Source organism: Haliotis rufescens, unplaced genomic scaffold (genome assembly GCF_023055435.1).
Source record: "Haliotis rufescens isolate VD_foot unplaced genomic scaffold, xgHalRufe1.0.p SCAF_23, whole genome shotgun sequence".
NCBI lineage: Eukaryota > Metazoa > Mollusca > Gastropoda > Lepetellida > Haliotidae > Haliotis > Haliotis rufescens.
The window spans coordinates 5,472,766-5,493,975 of record NW_025963924.1 but is presented as its reverse complement, the minus strand read 5'-3'; the positions used below and the strand labels follow the sequence as shown (position 1 = coordinate 5,493,975).

The window sequence follows — 21,210 nt, the reverse complement described above, 5'->3', positions numbered from 1 at the left end:
CATCTGTAGGGTTTGTCTAGTCTATGTTAATTAAGTTATAAAGTTGAAGTAATTGTTTTAATTTTGTTCAAAAATGTATGATAACATTTAATCAGGTAGAATAGTAAATTATCACTTTTCATATTTCAGAACGTATTCCGATGTGAAGTTTTTAACCAAAATAGGCAGTCCTTAATACCGGAACAGTACCTTAAATTGTAGAGTATGTACATATTAAAACGCCCTTTTGTACACTTCCAATGTAAGGGTATATAGCAAACAAAATGTGTCTCAAATATATTCCATGTATACCATAAGCGACCTTGTATTTTCTACAAAAAAAAGTATATTATATTATTATGTTCTTGTACCACTGTTGCTGGTTCTTGGCGAAATAAAATGATTTTTATAAAACATGATTGACAGTGGGGATTGTGTCAGACATTTGAACATAACATTTCATGACACAAGTTCTTCCCAATATCATTAATGTTGTAGACGTAAACGAGAGCTTGGCCAGCAATGGCGGCTGTAGCCACTCTCGTGTCAACACATACGGGTCCTTCTACTGTGAGTGCCCGGATGTTGGATTTCTGCAAGGTGATTTCCATTCGTGACCAACTCGTGTTATTCCGGGACAAGCCGAATAGCGACTCGTGCCCCTCTCGTGGCCATTTTTTGCGACCGGGTTCCGTCTTAGCGCAAACGGGCATAACTAAAAGAATTGTCAATTCGTTGCGTAATGGTTCACATATATTTCCCCATATATTATATATATTTCAGATGCCTTTTAAAGCACATCGGGACGTGCGGAATTATACAATATGATTGAACACATTTAACTGTGTCTTTGGTATATTTTTAGATGCAAGACATATGTAAAATCAAAAATTATTTCTGAGGGATTCTTTGACGAAGTACTTGAAATCATACGCGCACTCTGATTGGTTTGTCGTATTTTCGCACATAACATTCATCGAGAGGGGGACGAGTCTTCTTGCAGGTTACGGAAAGGGGCGAGTGCTGACGAATGGGTGATTTCTTCAAGCCTCCCGTCGCTCGTCCCGTTCCCGTCGACCAATCGGATGTCTCCGTCACCGTTGTTTGTCCCTGTGTTAAGATATTACTGACATTTAATCATCTACGGACGGCATACAATACAGTGACAGTTAAAGGGCTCATGAGATAAACATTAGGCTTTGAGAAAGGATCAAATTTTTAATTATATTCTAACTTAACATAATTAGGATGAAATGAAAAGGAATTTAACGTCGCGTTCCAGATGATTTGACTTATAAGCGACATGCTTGCACGTGTGTTTGGCTGCTGGAGGTGAGGTGAGGTGAAATTGGGTTTAACGTCGCGTCCAAGATTATTGCACTTATATAGCGACGTGCATGCACGTGTGTGTGTGTGTGTGTGGCTGCTTGTACTAGTCCGGACTGATGCCGATTTATAGTGCTAGCTCCAGATACCATGCCGCAGTTTAACATGAATACCCACTCAGACACAGTATACTGACTCCGATCCGACCAGTCCTTGTTTTAGCCCCTTAATGCCGAGCCCCAGACAGGGTAACATCAAGTACCGTCTTTTAACGTCTTTTGGTATGACGCGGTCGGGGATCGAACCCCGGACCTTCCGCTCTCCGGGCGGACGCTCTACTACTAGACCACGAAAGCGGTCAGGTCAGGAGAAGGCGTTGCGGGACTATAACCACAGCCCTTGGGGAGTTTCGGATAGTCTGCGGAGGGAACATGTCTGGGTCACGCGCTTTGGTGAGAAAAAGATATTTTAAGCCGAATTTGAGTGAGTTAGGTGTAACGCTTCTTAGAACAGTTATATTACGGTGAAATATTAATGTGGAAGGAAAACCTGAAGAGATGCATGTCTCAGACGTTTACCACTTCGGTGAAACTCATGGGTATGGTGCTGACAGACCTAGAAACATAATCGGGGCGAACCGGGATTCGAACCCACGATCTTAGGTTTCCTGCGTGCCCAAGGGACGCAACTCTGCACAGCGTATCGCGGCGCCTAGACGACTGGGCCAGCCCAGGAACATGTCAGGAATATATACTGTACGTGACATTGACATAATAATCGCTGTTTCATAGTTATTTTCACTCAATGAAGCATTTTTTTTAGACATGCCGTATTATTATTATCCTTTTAGAAGTGAACCGCTTCATTTTTTATATAGTCCAAAATAATACGCAGCCATGTTTGTCTACAGAAACACCCAAAATTAACCAACAATATATTAACCAAGCAGACATTGCATCGATATATGGGACAAAAAAGTAGTTCTTGCCAAGTGACCTCATTTACATGAGACATGAGACTTGACTTCGGTACTTGGAGGCCAGTGTCCCATGGTACATGGTGCAACGATACAGGAAGGTCACGATACGATACGCGTCTCGATATTCTGGTCACGATACGATACGAATCTCGATACGCAAAAAAAACAAGACTTAATGCATGTCAAGATTGAACCTTTCATGATTTTGGAACAGTCACAACTTCAAAGAATTGTGATGCAATGGTCGAAGAAATTGTATCTGAAATTATTGCTTTATCAGGAATAATATATTCCAATATCGTGTTACCTTAGTCGCAGCTTTTACTTTATATATACACATTTAAAATTATAAGAACCACAAGTGTAGCATTTTGGTACTGGTGATTGCTCTTGCAGGATATTTTTACGTATGAAACAATTTGACCAGTCACCCTAGGGATTTCCCGTGCTACATGTATTTCGATTGCGAAAACGTTATGTTGACATATATTAGCCAAATTGCCACAAATATGACGTTTAACGAGTCAAAGTATGGCATATTTAATATATGTATCCATTCTCTACCAACTAAAGTTCGTTTCAATGCGTCAAAAGCGGTAATCTGACCGCGGTTGCTGTATCGATTCACCATTTCACATAACTTAATGAATACACTATTAAAATTAATGAAATTTTGAATAAAATTAATAAAATATATTACAAACACAAGACCAGTTATACAATGAACACGTATTAATAACAAGATAGTATAATAATGGTATTGAATTGCGTACTTCAGTTCGGATTTGCTGACTGGTATTTTCGGTGTTATGTGCTGGCGGTGATCAGCTGATAATGTTTTTTGAGATGGGGAAAAACAACTGTCGGTGTAAAACCTGAGCTTATTAAAAATGTAAGAACGTTTTTGGGTGCCATACGTTACCGCGCGCTTTAACCAAGTTAGCGGATTTATTGAAAAGCACAATAGCAAGGAAACGCTGTACTTGAGACTTGCGTTCGGTATCGTGGCGTATCGATAAATGGGCCCACGTTTATCGTATATCGTATATCGTATTGTTGGTCAAGTATCACGATGCATCGGAATATCGGTGTATCGTTTCAACCTTAGTACAATAGGCATAACAACCCTTCTTTGCAGGGTGAGAGGATACGTGATTTAGACACAAAGTGTCTATAAGTCAAAGAAGCTTAAGCTTCAGCAATAATCACATAATGTATGGTATTATTTTACGGGTTGTGTCGAAAAAAATGTTGCATGTTTAAACAGGTGTAATAAATATGTAGCAGTTCTTTGAGCATGGTTAACATAACCATTATTCAGTATCATATCAATTTAAACATGTTTTTGGTATTCCCCTTCCTTAATATACTTTAATCGGAGGTCAGTATAAACAGACTGCAAATATATGGAGCTCATCCTCTGTCAAACATAAAGTTTTCTGCAAACAGTATAAACAATATATCGGGTGGAATGAAATACCATTAAATCTACTAAATTCTATCATTAATTAAAAATTACCCAATCTAAATTTTGCAAAATACATTTAAAGTTCAATTTTGGATATCACAATTCAGGTAACTTTCATCATCTAAAACATTTTTGAAATGACAATAATATCTTTTACAAGTGGACATCTCGTTTAACTCAAAAGACCAAATTTGTTGTGCTATATATCTTAAGTTTTGTTTAAAGAAAAACAAAAACATTTTCTCGTTACCGATCTCTTGTGATAACCAAGCACTCAAATCCATACAAATATAGATATTCTTAATTTTTAAAGCCCAAGTACCTTTACCAATTTCGGCTATAGATTTTAACACTAAATAACACTGTTTTAGGTGTCTTTTAGGCATTGATAATTCACACCAAAATGCTATGCATCTTACCATATACACTACAAACAATGGTTTCTTTCCATATTCTCCTATTACCATATTATTACTAACCGATTTCTTTTCACTTAAATATTAACGACAAAACAGTACTTGGACTTTCTCCATATGTTCTGAATATTGTGCCCATAGTCTCTGACCTATTTCATTAAGGCTTATCAATCAATCAAATATTCCAAACATGTCTTCGATATTAATTTCCGCAAATTTCTTCTGAAATACCCAAGTGGACCCAACTGCTTTTCTTGCTTGACTTCTTAAATCCATTTTTGCTTTAGTCCAAGAGAGAGTACATAACACACCTAAATGTCTACAAAAGAAAACCGTTTCTAGCTTTACCCCATTATAAAACCATTTTTCAGAATTTCGTACTTTTCTCTCCATTCCTAAAAACAGTAATTTTGGTTTTATCTACATTAATCTTTATACCCGTGATTTACAAGAGATTTCCACTGTATTTATCCGTTCCTGTATCCTTACTGTTGTGTTCGCACATCCTGCTACATCATTAGCTAAAAACAATGCATAAATATTTCGTTATACTATTTCAGTTATAAAGAGGGAAAACAATAACGGGCCCATAACACAACCTTGGCGGGTTCCCAGTGTACATGGGAAAGATTAAGTTTGACCTTTCTGTGTTTGAACACAGGAATTAATTGACTATGAATAGTTTCTTTGGCTCTGAGAAACTGAATACTCATACCCTGTTTTCTTAATTCCTTAAATAATACCTAAATTATTATCAAAAACCTTATAAAAATCATTACAGATACCGTAAAATCTTACTCCCTTTTTCAATAGATTTTTCTATACAACACTTTGTATAACTATGTTGTCAATAGTCGAATAATCGGGTCTAAATCCTGTCTGTTCTTCACTCCATTTTGTTGAAAGTTTTCAATCTATTATACAAAATATTAGTGTAAACTTTACAAAAAACATTTATCAATGACGTTCCTCTATAATTTCTAGAGTCAAATTTAGATCCTTTCTTATGGACAGGGGATTTGAAAAGTCTGCAGGAAATTGCCTTAATTCCTAACACATAAACGTAAAGTTGGCAATAAAGTTGTGTTTAACGAGAGAAATCGATAGCCGTTTGTTGCACGGTGATCCCAAGTGCCTATTAAAGACAAAAATATCACTTGTGAGAACCTAACCCGATAAAAGTCTGCGTGTGCCGCAACACCTGGCTGTGTTCACTAAAGTACATTAGGTGTGTCTGCATACAATCCATGTGGTGGGGAGGGGGACAGGGGTTGAGAGTTAGTGTGACCAATACCCGAAATCCCTACCTCTTACAATTAGGGTTTTTAATCATAGCTAAAATTATCAATTTACTATTGGAAGTTTATAGGGGAAGTATAGAGGTGTAAATGTATTAAACCCCATTCCTTTGGGAACTCTCCAGAAAAAAATACATGATTAAATAGTCTGGTAAGAAATCCTTGCATAACTTTCAACATTTCCGCAACAATTCAATCTGGTGCGGGTGATTCACCATTTGAAAGTTTTTTGAATACCTGCACAGAACGTTCTTTGTTTAACATATTAATAAGCTCTGATATGACAATATTATTATCATCATTTACTGAGAAAACATTTATACTATTTATTTCTAATAAATTCTTTAAATAACCAAACCATTACTGGCCAAACAATGGATCTAAAGTACCTTCAGGCTTATTATGATTACTAGATTTAATACATTTCCAGAACTGTGGAATAATTCCGACTGGTTAGCAAATTGTTTTGCTGTTGCTTTTGATGCGATACATAAATAATTCTTAAATTCTCAAATTTGAAACATCAAAATTTCTGTGATAATTATATTTCAGAATTTTGATTTACATATTGATCGGATCGTGATGCCAAATTTATCGGATTGGATTATCGTATCCATAACAATGAGTGAGTGAGTATGGTTTAACGCTGCTTTTAGCAATATTCCAGCAATATCACGGCGGGGGACACCAGAAATGGGCTTCACACATTGTACCCATGTCGGGAATCGAACCCGGGTCTTCGGCGTGACGAGCGAACGCTTTAACCACTAGGCTACGCGACCGCCCCTCATCCATAACAATATCCGTTATATGATCGCTGGTGGTACACTGATTCACTGATTCAATAACGCCTCTTTAACTCGAACAGGATAAAGGTAATGGTATTAAAGTCGACGTTAAACACCCATTTCCCCTCACCCCTTACACTTACAGATTATAACAAGTGTCAGACCAACAATGGCGGATGCAGTCATTTCTGTGTCAGCACCAATGGCGCCTACTTTTGCGAGTGCCCGGATGTAGGACTGCAACTTGGGACAGACAACCACACGTGTCAATAAAGACCCGTGAAGATCCGGGGTAGAATAGGTCTTCAGCAACCCATACTTGCCGTAAAAAGCGACTATGCTTGTCGTAAGAGGCGACTAACGGCATCGGCTGGTGCGGCTCGCTGACTTGGTTGAGACATGTCATCGTATCCAAATTGAGTAGATCGATGCTCATGATAACAATCACTGGATTGTCTGGCCTAGATTTGATTATTTACAGACTGCCGTCATATAGCTGGAATATTGCTGAGTGCGGCGTTAAACAACAAACAAAACTAAATATGAATAGTAATAGACCTAATCCGTGAAAGGAAGAACAAATTCAAATTTCAATATTAATATTTAAAAAAAAAAAAAAATTAAAAAAGAAAAGAAAATATAAATAAAAAATATTAATATTCAATATTACCTGACTTGAATGGTTCATCCACTTCCGTAGTCTAGTGGATAAAACATCTGCCCGTTTATAATTAGTGCAAGTTGCGTGGTTCGATTCCCGACCGCGTCATACCGAAAGGGATTAAAAGATGGTACTTCTTGCCCTGCCTGGCATTCGGCATTAAAGGGATGAACCAAGTACTGGTCAGCTCTGAGTCAGTATGCTGTGTCTGAGTGGGGTGTCCATCTTAAACTGCGGCATGGTACTCAGTGAACCAGTACTATAAAACCGGCTTAAGTTCGGACTAGTACTAGACCGCCTCCGTGGTCTAGTGGTAGAGCGTCCGCCCGGAGAGCGGAAGGTCCGGGGTTCGATCCCGGCCGCGCCATACCAAAAGACGTTAAAAGATTGTACTTCTTGTTGCCCTGTCTGGCGCTCGGCATTAAGGGGCTAAAACAAGGACTGGTCGGTTCGGAGTCAGTATGATGTGTCTTTGGTGTTCATGTTAAACTGCGGCGTGGTATCTCAGTGAGCTAGCACTATAAATCGGCATCAGTCCGGACTAGTACAAGCAGCCACGAACACACGTGCAATAACCTTGGACGCGACGTTAAACCCAATGTCACCTCACCTGACCTCGGACTTGTACCAGCAGCATGTGTCGTTACTCAAGTGCAATAATCGTACACAACGCAGTATCCCACTTCACCTCACCACTTCAATATTACACTTACTGACTTGAACGAGTGTCAGACCTACAATGGCGGCTGTAGTCACTCCTGTGTCAACACCAATGGCGCCTACTATTGCGAGTGCCCGGATGCAGGACTGCAACTAGGGCCTGACAACCACACGTGCCATGGTAACACTACACTTTGATAACATATTGGCAGATATAAAAGAAAGGTTTAAATCGATTACAAAAATCATTCACTCATTTGCCGTAGCAGGTGACATTGGGGACTTTAAATTTTTAAAATGGTCCGGTTTCACAAAGCGATTAAAGTACATAAGTCATAAAATTCGTGGCGGTAGGCTCGCTTGAGGAAATCAGGACACTGCTGATAAGTTTCACTCACTCACTCACTCACTTGTAAAGATGACTGATGTTGGTTTCAGAAAGCAGTCGTATCGTTTTAAACCAACGTTTATTACATACGACCATCGTAACTACGACCGGTTGGTGAAATGGGACCACCGGAAGTTCCCATTAAACAGAAACAGCAACCAGAGCAGGGCCTAATTTCACAAAGCGATCGTAGTCCTAAGTCTGTGTTAAACCACGGGCGTCGACAGTCATAGTGTTACGATCGCTTTGTGAAACGGGGCCCAGGGTCCTGTTCCTGTGAGTATGGTTTTACGCCACTTTTAGAAATATTCCAGCAATATCACAGCGGGGGACACCAGAAATGGGCTTCACACATTGTACCCATGTGGGGAATCGAACCTGGGTCTTCAGCGTGACGAGCGAACGCTTAAACAACCAGGCTATCCCACCGCCCCCTCTTAGAGGAATAATGAGAACATCTCCCAGTTAAACACGCAAATGACTCGAGGCGTGCATAACTATTATATTACAAATATGCTAGCATCTGGCAGATAAATGAATATTTCCCAGCCGAGACAATCGATATAGACAACGCTAGGTACAGAATGCATTAATGAACACTACATTATACGTGCATGGTGCGTTCTCAGCGGAACAGCCGTGACAGGTATGTTCAATCTACAGTACTTACACCAGTCAGTGGTGGGACGCCTATAAACAGGCTTAAAGCGTGGTCGCTGGTGCTAAGACCGGGAAGGTTCGTGATGGAGATATGCAAGGTGTGACTATATATTTTTGGATATTCTGTTATAATATCTGTGTCCGTCTGGCGTCAGCTGCGTCTCTTCGCGTGACCTGTGGGTCCCAGGCAATGGAGGTGGAGTTGGACAAGAGCTATTTCCCTGGGCTTCATGGGCAGGACTTGACCATGAGGGATGGAGGGTGTGCGGCCACGGACACACCCACCCATGTGTTTTTTACTGTGCCGCTCGATGGGTGTGGCACTCAGGTCAAGGTGAGTTTTTTCTCTTTTGAATAGACTTAGTCATCATCATCATCATCATCATCATCATCATCATCATCACTATCATCATCATCACCATCTTCTTCAGCATTATCACTATCATCATCATCATTATCACTATCATCATCATCATCATCATCATCATCATCATCATCATCATCACATCTTCTTCAGCATTATTACTATCATCATCATCCTCCTCCTCCTCATCATCATCATCATCTCTATCATCACCTTCTTCCTCCTCACTCTTATCACCTTTATCCTCAAATCCACCAATCATCATTATCATTTTATAATTTTGTATCAACGTCGTCATTATTGTCAGACATATAACTTTGTTCGTCGTAACAGGTATAAATAAGTTGAGATAACGCAACACGCAAATACAGATATCAGTCTACACCTTTGATTGCCGTGTATTCTCCCCAGGGAGCTGAGGATATAAATTGAATGCTGTTACAATGGTAATGACATGTCATGGCATTTGGGAATGAGACATGTTCTATGGGAGTGAGTGAGTTAAAATATATGGTCACATATGCAACATTTCAGGTATATCATGCCTGGGAAATATTACATATTAATAATATCTAAAAACCTGTCGACGATGAACAGTACAATAAAATAAATATCACAAAGTTGTACACATAGTTACATGTTCTATGGAGCCTTGCGTCATCCCCATCTTCATCTTCGCCACCATAAACCACAGGTTTCAACAACGTCTTGACCAAGGTATCAACGCCTGGCATTAAACTGAGACATTAAAATCGGGGACAATGAATTAGTTCAGATGTCATCGTAATATCTATGCTTTCATGAAAGCTTCAAACTAACTTTGAAATAAAACCATCATTAGTTGCTTGACTATTCTCATATTCGTAACACATGTCTCTACTTGCCATTGCAATACGTGCCAGATTGGTCGCTACAGTTCGTATACGACTGACATGATACATATACGGAGGCAGGGATGGGATATACGACCATATAGCATATCACGCACCCAGCTGTGCCGCATAAAGACTAGATGACATAAGCTTAGTGCCTGCATCCTAAGTACCGTAGCCTTGCTCCAAGGCTGTACTGAAAGAATATCCCTGGGTAAGTCTAGATATGTTGACAGTACAATCTCCAGGACTCCAGTCTCTTATAGGGCCAACTTGTTCTAATCATTTACATAATCTAGAACTTATGATTTAAAACTAATAATTATTGCCATAGAGACTTGTGCAAGTCTATAAGTGCCGTGTCTACTCTAGATGGACTTCGGAACGGGTCGGCATGAGATGAAATGTAGATTAATGACGTTAGAATGATTCTGTTATATATGTACGGCGTATGTGATATGTGCAATCATACAAAACGTGCGAGGTCGTATGTAACAGGTGTCCCTTGATCACATGTGACATATTTACATTCGTTTAGAATAAACATTGTTTTATTTGTCTGATAACATCACATTGCGTATCAGTTTTAAGTTGACAACTGACGAAAAATTCATCTATTCTCCGCTGTTTATGCCATATTCACACATACACCGTGTGCGTCCCAGTACCAGATATTTATCATGTGGATAGATTTTAAAATAAATATGAAATTCAAAACTACGATATTCATGAGTAATTTTGTCAACGTTAGAAAATTCATGATCAGGAATTTATCACTAGAGGCTGAGGGGCCCTAGACGCCCTAGACGCCCTAGACTCCACAATTCCCTGTGCAGAGTTGCGTCCCTTAGACGTGCCAGAAACCGGAGTTTGTGGGTTGGAGTCGCAGATTCGCACTGATTGCGTTTGTAGGTTTGTCAGCACCATTCTCGTGCTCACCAAAGTGGTACACGTCTTACCCATGCATCACTTCGGGCTCCACTCCCACGACGTGAAATAACTGAGACACTGCTTCCCTGATCACACATTAAATGTCCCCCATCACTATCACTGTCCGAAAATATCCAATCAACCTACACCATCACTTACTGAATATAACCCCACAAGCTACACCATCACTTACTGAATATAACCCCACAGGCTATACCATCACTTACTGAATATAAACCCACCAGCTATACCATCACTTACTGAATATAACCCCACCAGCAATACCATCACTTACTGAATATAACCCCACAAGCTATACCATCACTTACTGAATATAACCCCACAAGCTATACCATCACTTACTGAATATAACCCCACCAGCTATACCATCACTTAATGAATATAACCCCACCAGCAATACCATCACTTACTGAATATAACCCCATAAGCTATACCATCACTTACTGAATATAACCCCACCAGCTATACCTTCACTTAATGAATATAACCCCACCAGCAATACCATCACTTACTGAATATAACCCCACAAGCTATACCATCACTTACTGAATATAACCTCACCAGCAATACCATCACTTACTGAAAATAACCCCACAGGCTACACCATCACTTACTGAATATAACCCCACCAGCTATACAATCACTTACTGAATATAACCCTACAGGCTATACCTTCACTTACTGAATATAACCCCACAAGCTATACCATCACTTACTGAATATAACCCCACAACCTATACCATCACTTACTGAATATAACCCCACCAGCTATACCATCACTTACTGAATATAACCCCACAGGCTATACCATCACTTACTGAATATAACCCCACCAGCTATACCATCACTTACTGAATATAACCCCACCAGCAATACCATCACTTACTGAATATAACCCCACAAGCTATACCATCACTTACTGAATATAACCCCACAACCTATACCATCACTTACTGAATATAACCCCACCAGCTATACCATCACTTACTGAATATAACCCCACCAGCAATACCATCACTTACTGAATATAACCCCATAAGCTATACCATCACTTACTGAATATAACCCCACCAGCTATACCTTCACTTAATGAATATAACCCCACCAGCAATACCATCACTTACTGAATATAACCCCACAAGCTATACCATCACTTACTGAATATAACCTCACCAGCAATACCATCACTTACTGAAAATAACCCCATAGGCTACACCATCACTTACTGAATATAACCCCACCAGCTATACAATCACTTACTGAATATAACCCTACAGGCTATACCATCACTTACTGAATATAACCCCACAAGCTATACCATCACTTACTGAGTATAACCCCCCCCCCCCCCCCCCCCAGCTATACCATCACTTACTGAATATAACCCCACCATCTCTACCATCACTTACTGAGTATAACCCCCCCCCCCCCCCCCCCCCCCAGCTATACCATCACTTACTGATCAAACCCCACCAGCTATACCATCACTTACTGAATATAACCCCACAAGCTATACCATCACTTACTGAATATAACCCCACAACCTACACCATCACTTACTGAATATAACCCCACCAGCTATACAATCACTTACTGAATATAATCCCACAGGCTACACCATCACTTACTGAATATAACCCCACCAGCTATACCATCACTTACTGAATATAACCCCACCAGCAATACCATCACTTACTGAATATAACCCCACAAGCTATACCATCACTTACTGAATATAACCCCACAAGCTATACCATCACTTACTGAATATAACCCCACCAGCTATACCATCACTTACTGAATATAACCCCACCAGCAATACCATCACTTACTGAATATAACCCCACAAGCTATACCATCACTTACTGAATATAACCCCACAAGCTATACCATCACTTACTGAATATAACCCCACCAGCTATACCATCACTTACTGAATATAACCCCACCAGCAATACCATCACTTACTGAATATAACCCCATAAGCTATACCATCACTTACTGAATATAACCCCACCAGCTATACCTTCACTTAATGAATATAACCCCACCAGCAATACCATCACTTACTGAATATAACCCCACAAGCTATACCATCACTTACTGAATATAACCTCACCAGCAATACCATCACTTACTGAAAATAACCCCACAGGCTACACCATCACTTACTGAATATAACCCCACCAGCTATACAATCACTTACTGAATATAACCCTACAGGCTATACCATCACTTACTGAATATAACCCCACAAGCTATACCATCACTTACTGAATATAACCCCACAACCTATACCATCACTTACTGAATATAACCCCACAGGCTATACCATCACTTACTGAATATAATCCCACCAGCTATACCATCACTTACTGAATATAACCCCACAGGCTATACCATCACTTACTGAATATAACCCCACAAGCTATACCATCACTTACTGAATATAACCCCACAACCTACACCATCACTTACTGAATATAACCCCACAAGCTATACCATCACTTACTGAATATAACCCCACAACCTACACCATCACTTACTGAATATAACCCCACCAGCTATACCATCACTTACTGAATATAATCCCACAGGCTACACCATCACTTACTGAAGCTATACCATTACTTACTGAATATAACCCCACCAGCTATACCATCACTTACTGAATATAACCCCACCAGCTATACCATCACTTACTGAATATAATCCCACCAGCTATACCATCACTTACTGAATATAACCCCACAAGCTATACCATCACTTACTGAATATAACCCCACAAGTTATACCATCACTTACTGAATATAACCCCACAGGCTATACCATCACTTACTGAATATAACCCTACCAGCTATACCTTCACTTAATGAATATAACCCCACAAGCTACACCATCACTTACTGAATATAACCCCACAGGCTATACCATCACTTACTGAATATAACCCCACAAGCTACACCATCACTCACTGAATATAACCCAACAAGCTTTCCCATCACTTACTGAACATAACCCCACAACCTACACCATCACTTACTGAATATAACCCCACAGGCTATACAATCACTGTTTGTCTAGTATTTCCCAATATGTGTGTCAGGAAGTAGATGATGCGTTTGTCTAGTATTTATCAATATCTATGTCAGGAAGTCGGTGATGCGATGGTCTAGTATTTCCCAATATATGTGTCAGGAAGTAGATGATGCGTTTGTCTGGTATTTCTCAATATGTATGTCAGGAAGTCGGTGATGCGTCTGTCTAGTATTTCCCGATATGTATGTCAGGACGTCGGTGATGCGTCTGTCTAGTATTTATCAATATCTATGTCAGGAAGTCGGTGATGCGTCTGTCTAGTATTTCCCGATATGTATGTCAGGAAGTCGGTGATGCGTCTGTCTAGTATTTCCCGTTATGTATGTCAGGACGTCGGTGATGCGTCTGTCTAGTATTTCCCGATATGTATGTCTGGACGTCGGTGATGCGTCTGTCTAGTATTTATCAATATCTATGTCAGGAAGTCGGTGATGCGTCTGTCTAGTATTTCCCGTTATGTATGTCAGGACGTCGGTGATGCGTCTGTCTAGTATTTATCAGTATTTATGTCAGGAAGTCGGTGATGCGTCTGTCTAGTATTTCCCGATATGTATGTCAGGAAGTCGGTGATGCGTCTGTCTAGTATTTATCAATATCTATGTCAGGAAGTCGGTGATGCGTCTGTCTAGTATTTCCCGATATGTATGTCTGGACGTTGGTGATGCGTCTGTCTAGTATTTATCAATATCTATGTCAGGAAGTCGGTGATGCGTCTGTCTAGTATTTCCCGTTATGTATGTCAGGACGTCGGTGATGCGTCTGTCTAGTATTTCCCGATATGTATGTCTGGACGTCGGTGATGCGTCTGTCTAGTATTTATCAATATCTATGTCAGGAAGTCGGTGATGCGTCTGTCTAGTATTTCCCGTTATGTATGTCAGGACGTCGGTGATGCGTCTGTCTAGTATTTCCCGATATGTATGTCAGGAAGTCAGTGATGCGTCTGTCTGGTATTTCTCAATATGTATGTCAGGAAGTCGGTGATGCGTTTGTCTAGTATTTCCCGATATGTATGTCAGGACGTCGGTGATGCGTCTGTCTAGTATTTCTCAATATGTATGTCAGGAAGTCGGTGATGCTTTTGTCTGGTATTTCTCAATATGTATATCAGGCCGTCGGTGATGCGTCTGTCTAGTATTTCTCAATATCTATGTCAGCAAGTCGGTGATGCGTTTGTCTGTTATTTCTCAATATCTATGTCAGGAAGTCGGTGATGCGTTTGTCTGGTATTTCTCAATATGTATGTCAGGCCGTCGGTGATGCGTCTGTCTAGTATTTCTCAATATCTATGTCAGGAAGTCGGTGATGCGTTTGTCTGGTATTTCTCAATATCTATGTCAGGAAGTCGGTGATGCGTTTGTCTAGTATATCTCAATATCTATGTCAGGAAGTCGGTGATGCGTTTGTTTGGTATTTCTCAATATCTATGTCAGGAAGTCGGTGATGCGTTTGTCTGGTATTTATCAATATGTATGTCAGGAAGTCGGTGATGCGTTTGTCTGGTATTTCTCAATATGTATGTCAGGAAGTCAGTGATTCGTTGGTCTAGTATTTCTCAATATGTATGTCAGGAAGTCGGTGATGCGTTTGTCTAGTATTTCTCAATATCTAAGTAAGGAAGTCGGTAATGCGTAAGTCAGTGATTCGTTGGTCTAGTATTTCTCAATATGCATGTCAGGACGTCGGTGATGCGTCTATCTAGTATTTCTCAATATCTATGTCAGGAAGTCGGTGATGCGTTTGTCTAGTATTTCCCGATATGTATGTCAGGAAGTCGCTGATGCGCCTGTCTAGTTTTTCTCACTATGTATGTCAGGAAGTTGATGATGCGTCGTCTAGTATTTCTCTTTTTGTACGGCAGAACATCGAGGATGCGTTTGTCTATGAGAATCAGGTGTTGTCGCACACGGTGCCGGTAAAGGGGCTGGTGAAGACGGTGAGGGACGTCAACATCACGGTCCGCTGCTACTACAGTAACAACATCACGGCGAGAAACTTCTACGTTGTTGACACGGGCGAGCTGCACTTCACCGACCACAATCAAGGAGCCTACCAGATCAGGTATGCAGGTCATACGCGGAGGTCTGGCACTGGATCAGCTCGTTCAGACAACTGACACTTATTCATTATGTAATGGACCGCCTCCGTGGTCTAGTGGTAGATCGTCCGCCCGGAGAGCGGAAGGTCCGGGGTTCGATCCCCGACCGCGTCATTCCAAAAGACGTTAAAAGATGGTACTTCTTGTTACCCTGTCTGACGCTCGGCATTATGGGGCTAAAACAAGGACTGGTCGGCTCGGAGTCAGTATACTGTGTCTGAGTGGGGTATTCCTGTTAAACTGCGGCATGGTATCTCAGTGAGCTAGCACTATAAATCGGCATCCGTCCGGACTAGTACAAGCAGCCACACAAACACACACACGTATATGCACGTCGCTATATAAGTGTAATAATCTTGGACGCGACCTTAAACCCCATTTCACCTCACCTCATTATATAATGCACAAGGGGTAAGGTCGTTCTGTTTACAAATATTGTATCCCTTCCTCTTTTCGGAATTACTCGGGAGAATGGGTCCACAGCCTGCAATAGCCACCACAAGCCGACAATGCAGGTCAGATCAAACATGATTTGCTTGTTTGTTTGTTGTTTAACGCCACACTCAACAATATTCCAACTATATGACTGCGGTCTGTAAATAATCGAGTCTGGGCCAGACAATGCAGTGACTGACATCATGAGCATCCATCTACGCAATGAGGGTAAGATGATATACATCAACCAAGTCAGCGAGCCTGACCACCCGATCCTGGTAGTATCCTCTTACGATATGTCATCGAACCCGACCTCGTGGATCGGTGCTCATGCAGTCGACCACTGTCCAAGACTCGATTATTTACAGAATAGGCGTACGATAACTTTCTGTCGAATAAATGGAAAAGTCGAACTTATTTCGCCAATCCCTTTAATGTCGACACCAGTCATTGCATTGCTATGTGATCTCTTATTTTCTTCCTTCTTCCGTATTATATACAACTAAATATCGGTGTAATACCTGAATACATTTCAACCTAACCGTGACGAATTTGTCTTCAGCAACCCATGCTTGTCGGAATGGGCGACTATGCTTGGGAAAGGCAACTAACGGGATTGGGGGGTCAGGCTCGGTGACTTGGTTGATGCTTGTCATCGTGTCCCAGTCATGTACTCCGATACTCGTTGTGTCATTCACTGATTCAGATTCAGATTATTTACAGATCACCGTCAATACTGGTCGCAGAAATATTGCAATAAACAATATACAAAGGAACATCCGAACCTATATGTTCTGCCAAAAAAACTCTTTATTTTATGTTATAGAAAATATCGATTATCTATTTCAGCATAGACCTTATCCACAACGGAAACAGTTATAACCCAAACAACTCCGTTGAGCCCGGCGAGGAGCTGTCAATCAAGCTGTCTCTCCATAGCAACGATTCGCACTTGCAGGTGTTCGCCAGAAGCTGCAAGGCCACGCCCACAGATGAAACAGACCACCGTGAACAATACCTTATTTTAGACAATGGGTACGGCATTGTATCATGAAAGAGATTGTGTTAGAGATGAGACAAAGCAATCCGATAATTTAAGTATCACGATCCAATAATTATGCAAATGAAAGTACGCATCAGAACAACTTTGGATGAACGGCTAGCTGGATCAATTGTTACATGTTTAATGTATCTACTAAAGTTTATTGTATGTTTCTGTCTAAAGTGACAATGAACAGGTTGATACCGGATTTAATATTCATTTATCCCACGAACTTGCTTGTCAGATTTTTGTGTGGACAAGCCAACATTATCCCAATCATCAGATATATATGCTCACTTCCAAAATGTGTTTGTTTGTTTGTTTGTTCTTTAACGCCGCACTCAGCAATATTCCAGCTATAGGACGGCGGTCTGTAAATAATCGAGTCTGGACCATATAATACAGTGAGTGAGTGAGAGAGTTAAGCTTAACGTCACATCGGCAACATTTCAGCCATATCGTGACGAGACAAAATTTGTCATTAATATCATATATCTAAACTGTATAAAATTCTGTCGCCGAAGGACAGTGTAATGACTAGAATATCACAGATTTGCGTAAAACGAGTTTGAGAGCATGTAAAAATAGATAACTAACTAACTAACTAACTAACTAACTAACCATTCAGCAACACAATATAATATAAAACGGGCTATAGATCGCTACCAACTTAGGTACATCACCAACCTTGGGACCATAAGGACTTACAGTACTTTTGCTACCTGCATGGACCCCAGCCGGATTTACATCATCCCTTCAGTTGTTGGCGATTGCTGACAAATTTAGCCAAACATTAAAATAACACATATGCTACGATTAAAAACGTGGCAGAAATAAATATGCTTTGAAAGACGTGGTCTTACATACCCTCTCAGATATAATACAGTGATTGACATCATGAGCATCGATCCATCCAATTGGGATACGATGACATACATCAACCAAGTCAGCGAGCCTGACCACCCGATCCCCTTATATTAGTCGCCTCTTACGACAGGCAAAGTCGCCTTTTACGGAAAGCATTGGTTGCTGAATACCAATTCTAACCCGGATCTTCACGGGTACTCACTTCCAAAAGAAACGCACACCCTAAATGTTAAAACGAAAAGGTAATAAATATTTCATACTTTCGGGTGTGCGTTTCTTTCGAAAGTAAGTATATATATTACCTTGCTAACATGCTGAATAGCATGTGAAATCTCCTTTATAAAGTGATCCAGTCGTAAAATGGATATTCATAACATGTTTGCAAAGTTATTTGTCTTACAGATGCGTCACCGAATCGACCTTGACCTTCAAAGACGTCAGTCACATGACAGAGGAGACCTTGACCTTAGAGACGTTCAAGTTCGTGAACAGTTCCAGCATGGTATACTTCCACTGCGAGGTGTTGGTCTGTAACGCGTCTGACCCCGAGTCCAGATGTCACCACGGTTGTCTGGCCCCAGGGAGGGGGAGGGGGGACGCTGGAGGGAGGGTCCGGAGGAACTCCGATAGGAAGAGTCTCCGAGCCGACGTTTACCTCGCATCTCACCATCTCACTGCAGGGCCAGTGGGAATAAATGGACATGAGGCCTCAAAGCGGACGAAAAAATCGGGTATGTCCAATCGATATTTAGACCCGTGAAGATCCGGGGTAGATTAGATCTTCATCAACCCATGCTTGCCGTATAAGAGCGTCTATGCTTTTCGTAAGAGGCGACTAACGGAGTGGGGTGGTTAGGCTCGCTGACTTGGTTGATGCATGTCATCGTATCCCAATTGCGTGGATCGATGTTCGTGATGTCAATCGCTGGATTGTCTGGTCCAGACTCGATAATTTACAGACCGTCGTCTTATAGCTGGAATATTGCTGAATGCGGCGTAAAACAACAAACCAACCAATCGATATTTAACGCTTAAAACATGGTTAATTAGAGCGAGCCATGCGTACCGCCGCATTCAGCTATATGCCAGCTCTCACGACGGCCTTGACATTAATCGAGGCTTGTTCAGACAAACCAGTGGTTGATAGCTCAAACACTATTTCATAATGCCAGCCCACTGTGACACCATGCCGCATTTTAACATGAATACCTTACTCAGTACAGTGACTCCGAGCCGACCAGTCCTTATTTAGCCCCTAACACCGAGCGAAGGCGGTCGCATATGGTTGAAGGGAAACATGGAACAATAACGTCCTTTTGGTATGATGCGGCCAGGGATCGAACCCCCGACCTTCCGCTCTTAGGGCACACGCTCTATTTATTAGACCATGAAGGCGGTCGCATATGGTTGAAGGGAAATATGGAGCAATAACGTCCTTTTGGTATGATGCGGCCAGGGATCGAACCCCCGACCTTCCGCTCTTAGGGCACACGCTCTATCTATTAGACCATGAAGGCGGTCGCATATGGTTGAAGGGAAATATGGAGCAATAAATTGTTTCAAGATGAAGTATTTCTAAACTGCATTGCTTGGTGGATTTCAGCACTCCTCATCTCTACTTTAAACATTGACCTTCTGGTCTCCCTAAGTCTGTTTTTTTTAAAATATATATATCATCTGGTATCCCCAAGGCTGAATCTGCTTGTATGAAACTTAAGGAGACCCCTTAACATGTACAACTTTCTTTAACAATAGTGAGGACGATTTAGACTTTAAAATATATGGTTAAACCTGTACAAGTAAATTTTCAATAAAACATACATTTGGTATGTGTGCGCTAGTCCTGACTATTGCCGATTTTAAAGTGCTAGCCCACTAATACCCCGTTCACATGCACAACATTTACTAACGTAAGTAATTTTACACAAGCGTAACTATACATACGTGTGTATATGTAAATTTACTATGCGTTCACATGAAAAGCATCTTAGGTGTGAAAATAAAGCATGGAAATTGTGTAAGATAGTCAGTCTGTTAAAAAACCAGGTTGTTTTCCAATTAAAATTGAATGAGAAGAGTTACTTCACCGAACAAATTCGCGTGAAGCAACATGTGTTTGATTTAATTTGTACACAAAGATTTGACTACTTGAAACCAAAAGAAAACACCGTCTGCTCAACTTTGTATATACCCATAAAAGTTGGCAACTGTTGGCAATTTGTTTGGTGTTGGCAAAAGAACAGATATTAATTAGATCATCCTCTTACGTTGACATAAAAGTTCACATTGCAACATATACACACAGTGCAAATTTACATTTACATTTGCACCTGCTCCAGACATGATGCAAATTTGCTCCTGGTGTAAATATACACACGAGTAAAAGCGTTCACATGGCAAGTATACTCACGTATGTATTTCTACACACGTATGCACACATATGTATAGAGGCGCATGTGGACGGGGTATAAGACACCATGATAGTTAATCTGACAGATTAGCCATAGTCATGTGAACAAATCGGGGTTCTTCAACTTCTTTTCAGTAGTATATATCGTATTATTTATTTACGCTTTTCGTGGTCACCAGATATCCATAACCACAAAGCCTCGAACCCAGAGACGGTGCGTGCTGCTGTGACTGCTGGGCTAGCTCTCCTGGGCGTGGTCCTCATCATGATCACGGTCGCTATCTCCATCGTTGTCAAGAGCGACGACGAAGACGTGGATATCAAGGATGAAGCTAGAGAAAGACTTTTAGATGGAGATGAATAGTATTGCCTTATTAAACATTGATGATTTTTAATATTGTGTGGGGTTTTTAATAGTTAAAATTAAAATTTGCACAGTCGATGGCTTA

General features: G+C 40.7%; 1 protein-coding gene across 1 annotated transcript; it reads left to right on the top strand.

Moving 5' to 3' along the window:
* Nucleotides 1-8,538: 8,538 nt before the first annotated feature.
* On the top strand, nt 8,539-21,156 carry LOC124146586 (ZP domain-containing protein-like). The gene is made up of 5 exons (XM_046516939.2): nt 8,539-8,957; nt 15,771-15,970; nt 17,292-17,477; nt 18,754-19,082; nt 20,941-21,156. Exons 1-5 carry the CDS (start codon nt 8,715-8,717, stop codon nt 21,123-21,125), a joined length of 1,143 nt encoding a protein of 380 aa, XP_046372895.2. The 5' UTR covers nt 8,539-8,714; the 3' UTR covers nt 21,126-21,156.
* Nucleotides 21,157-21,210: the final 54 nt, after the last annotated feature.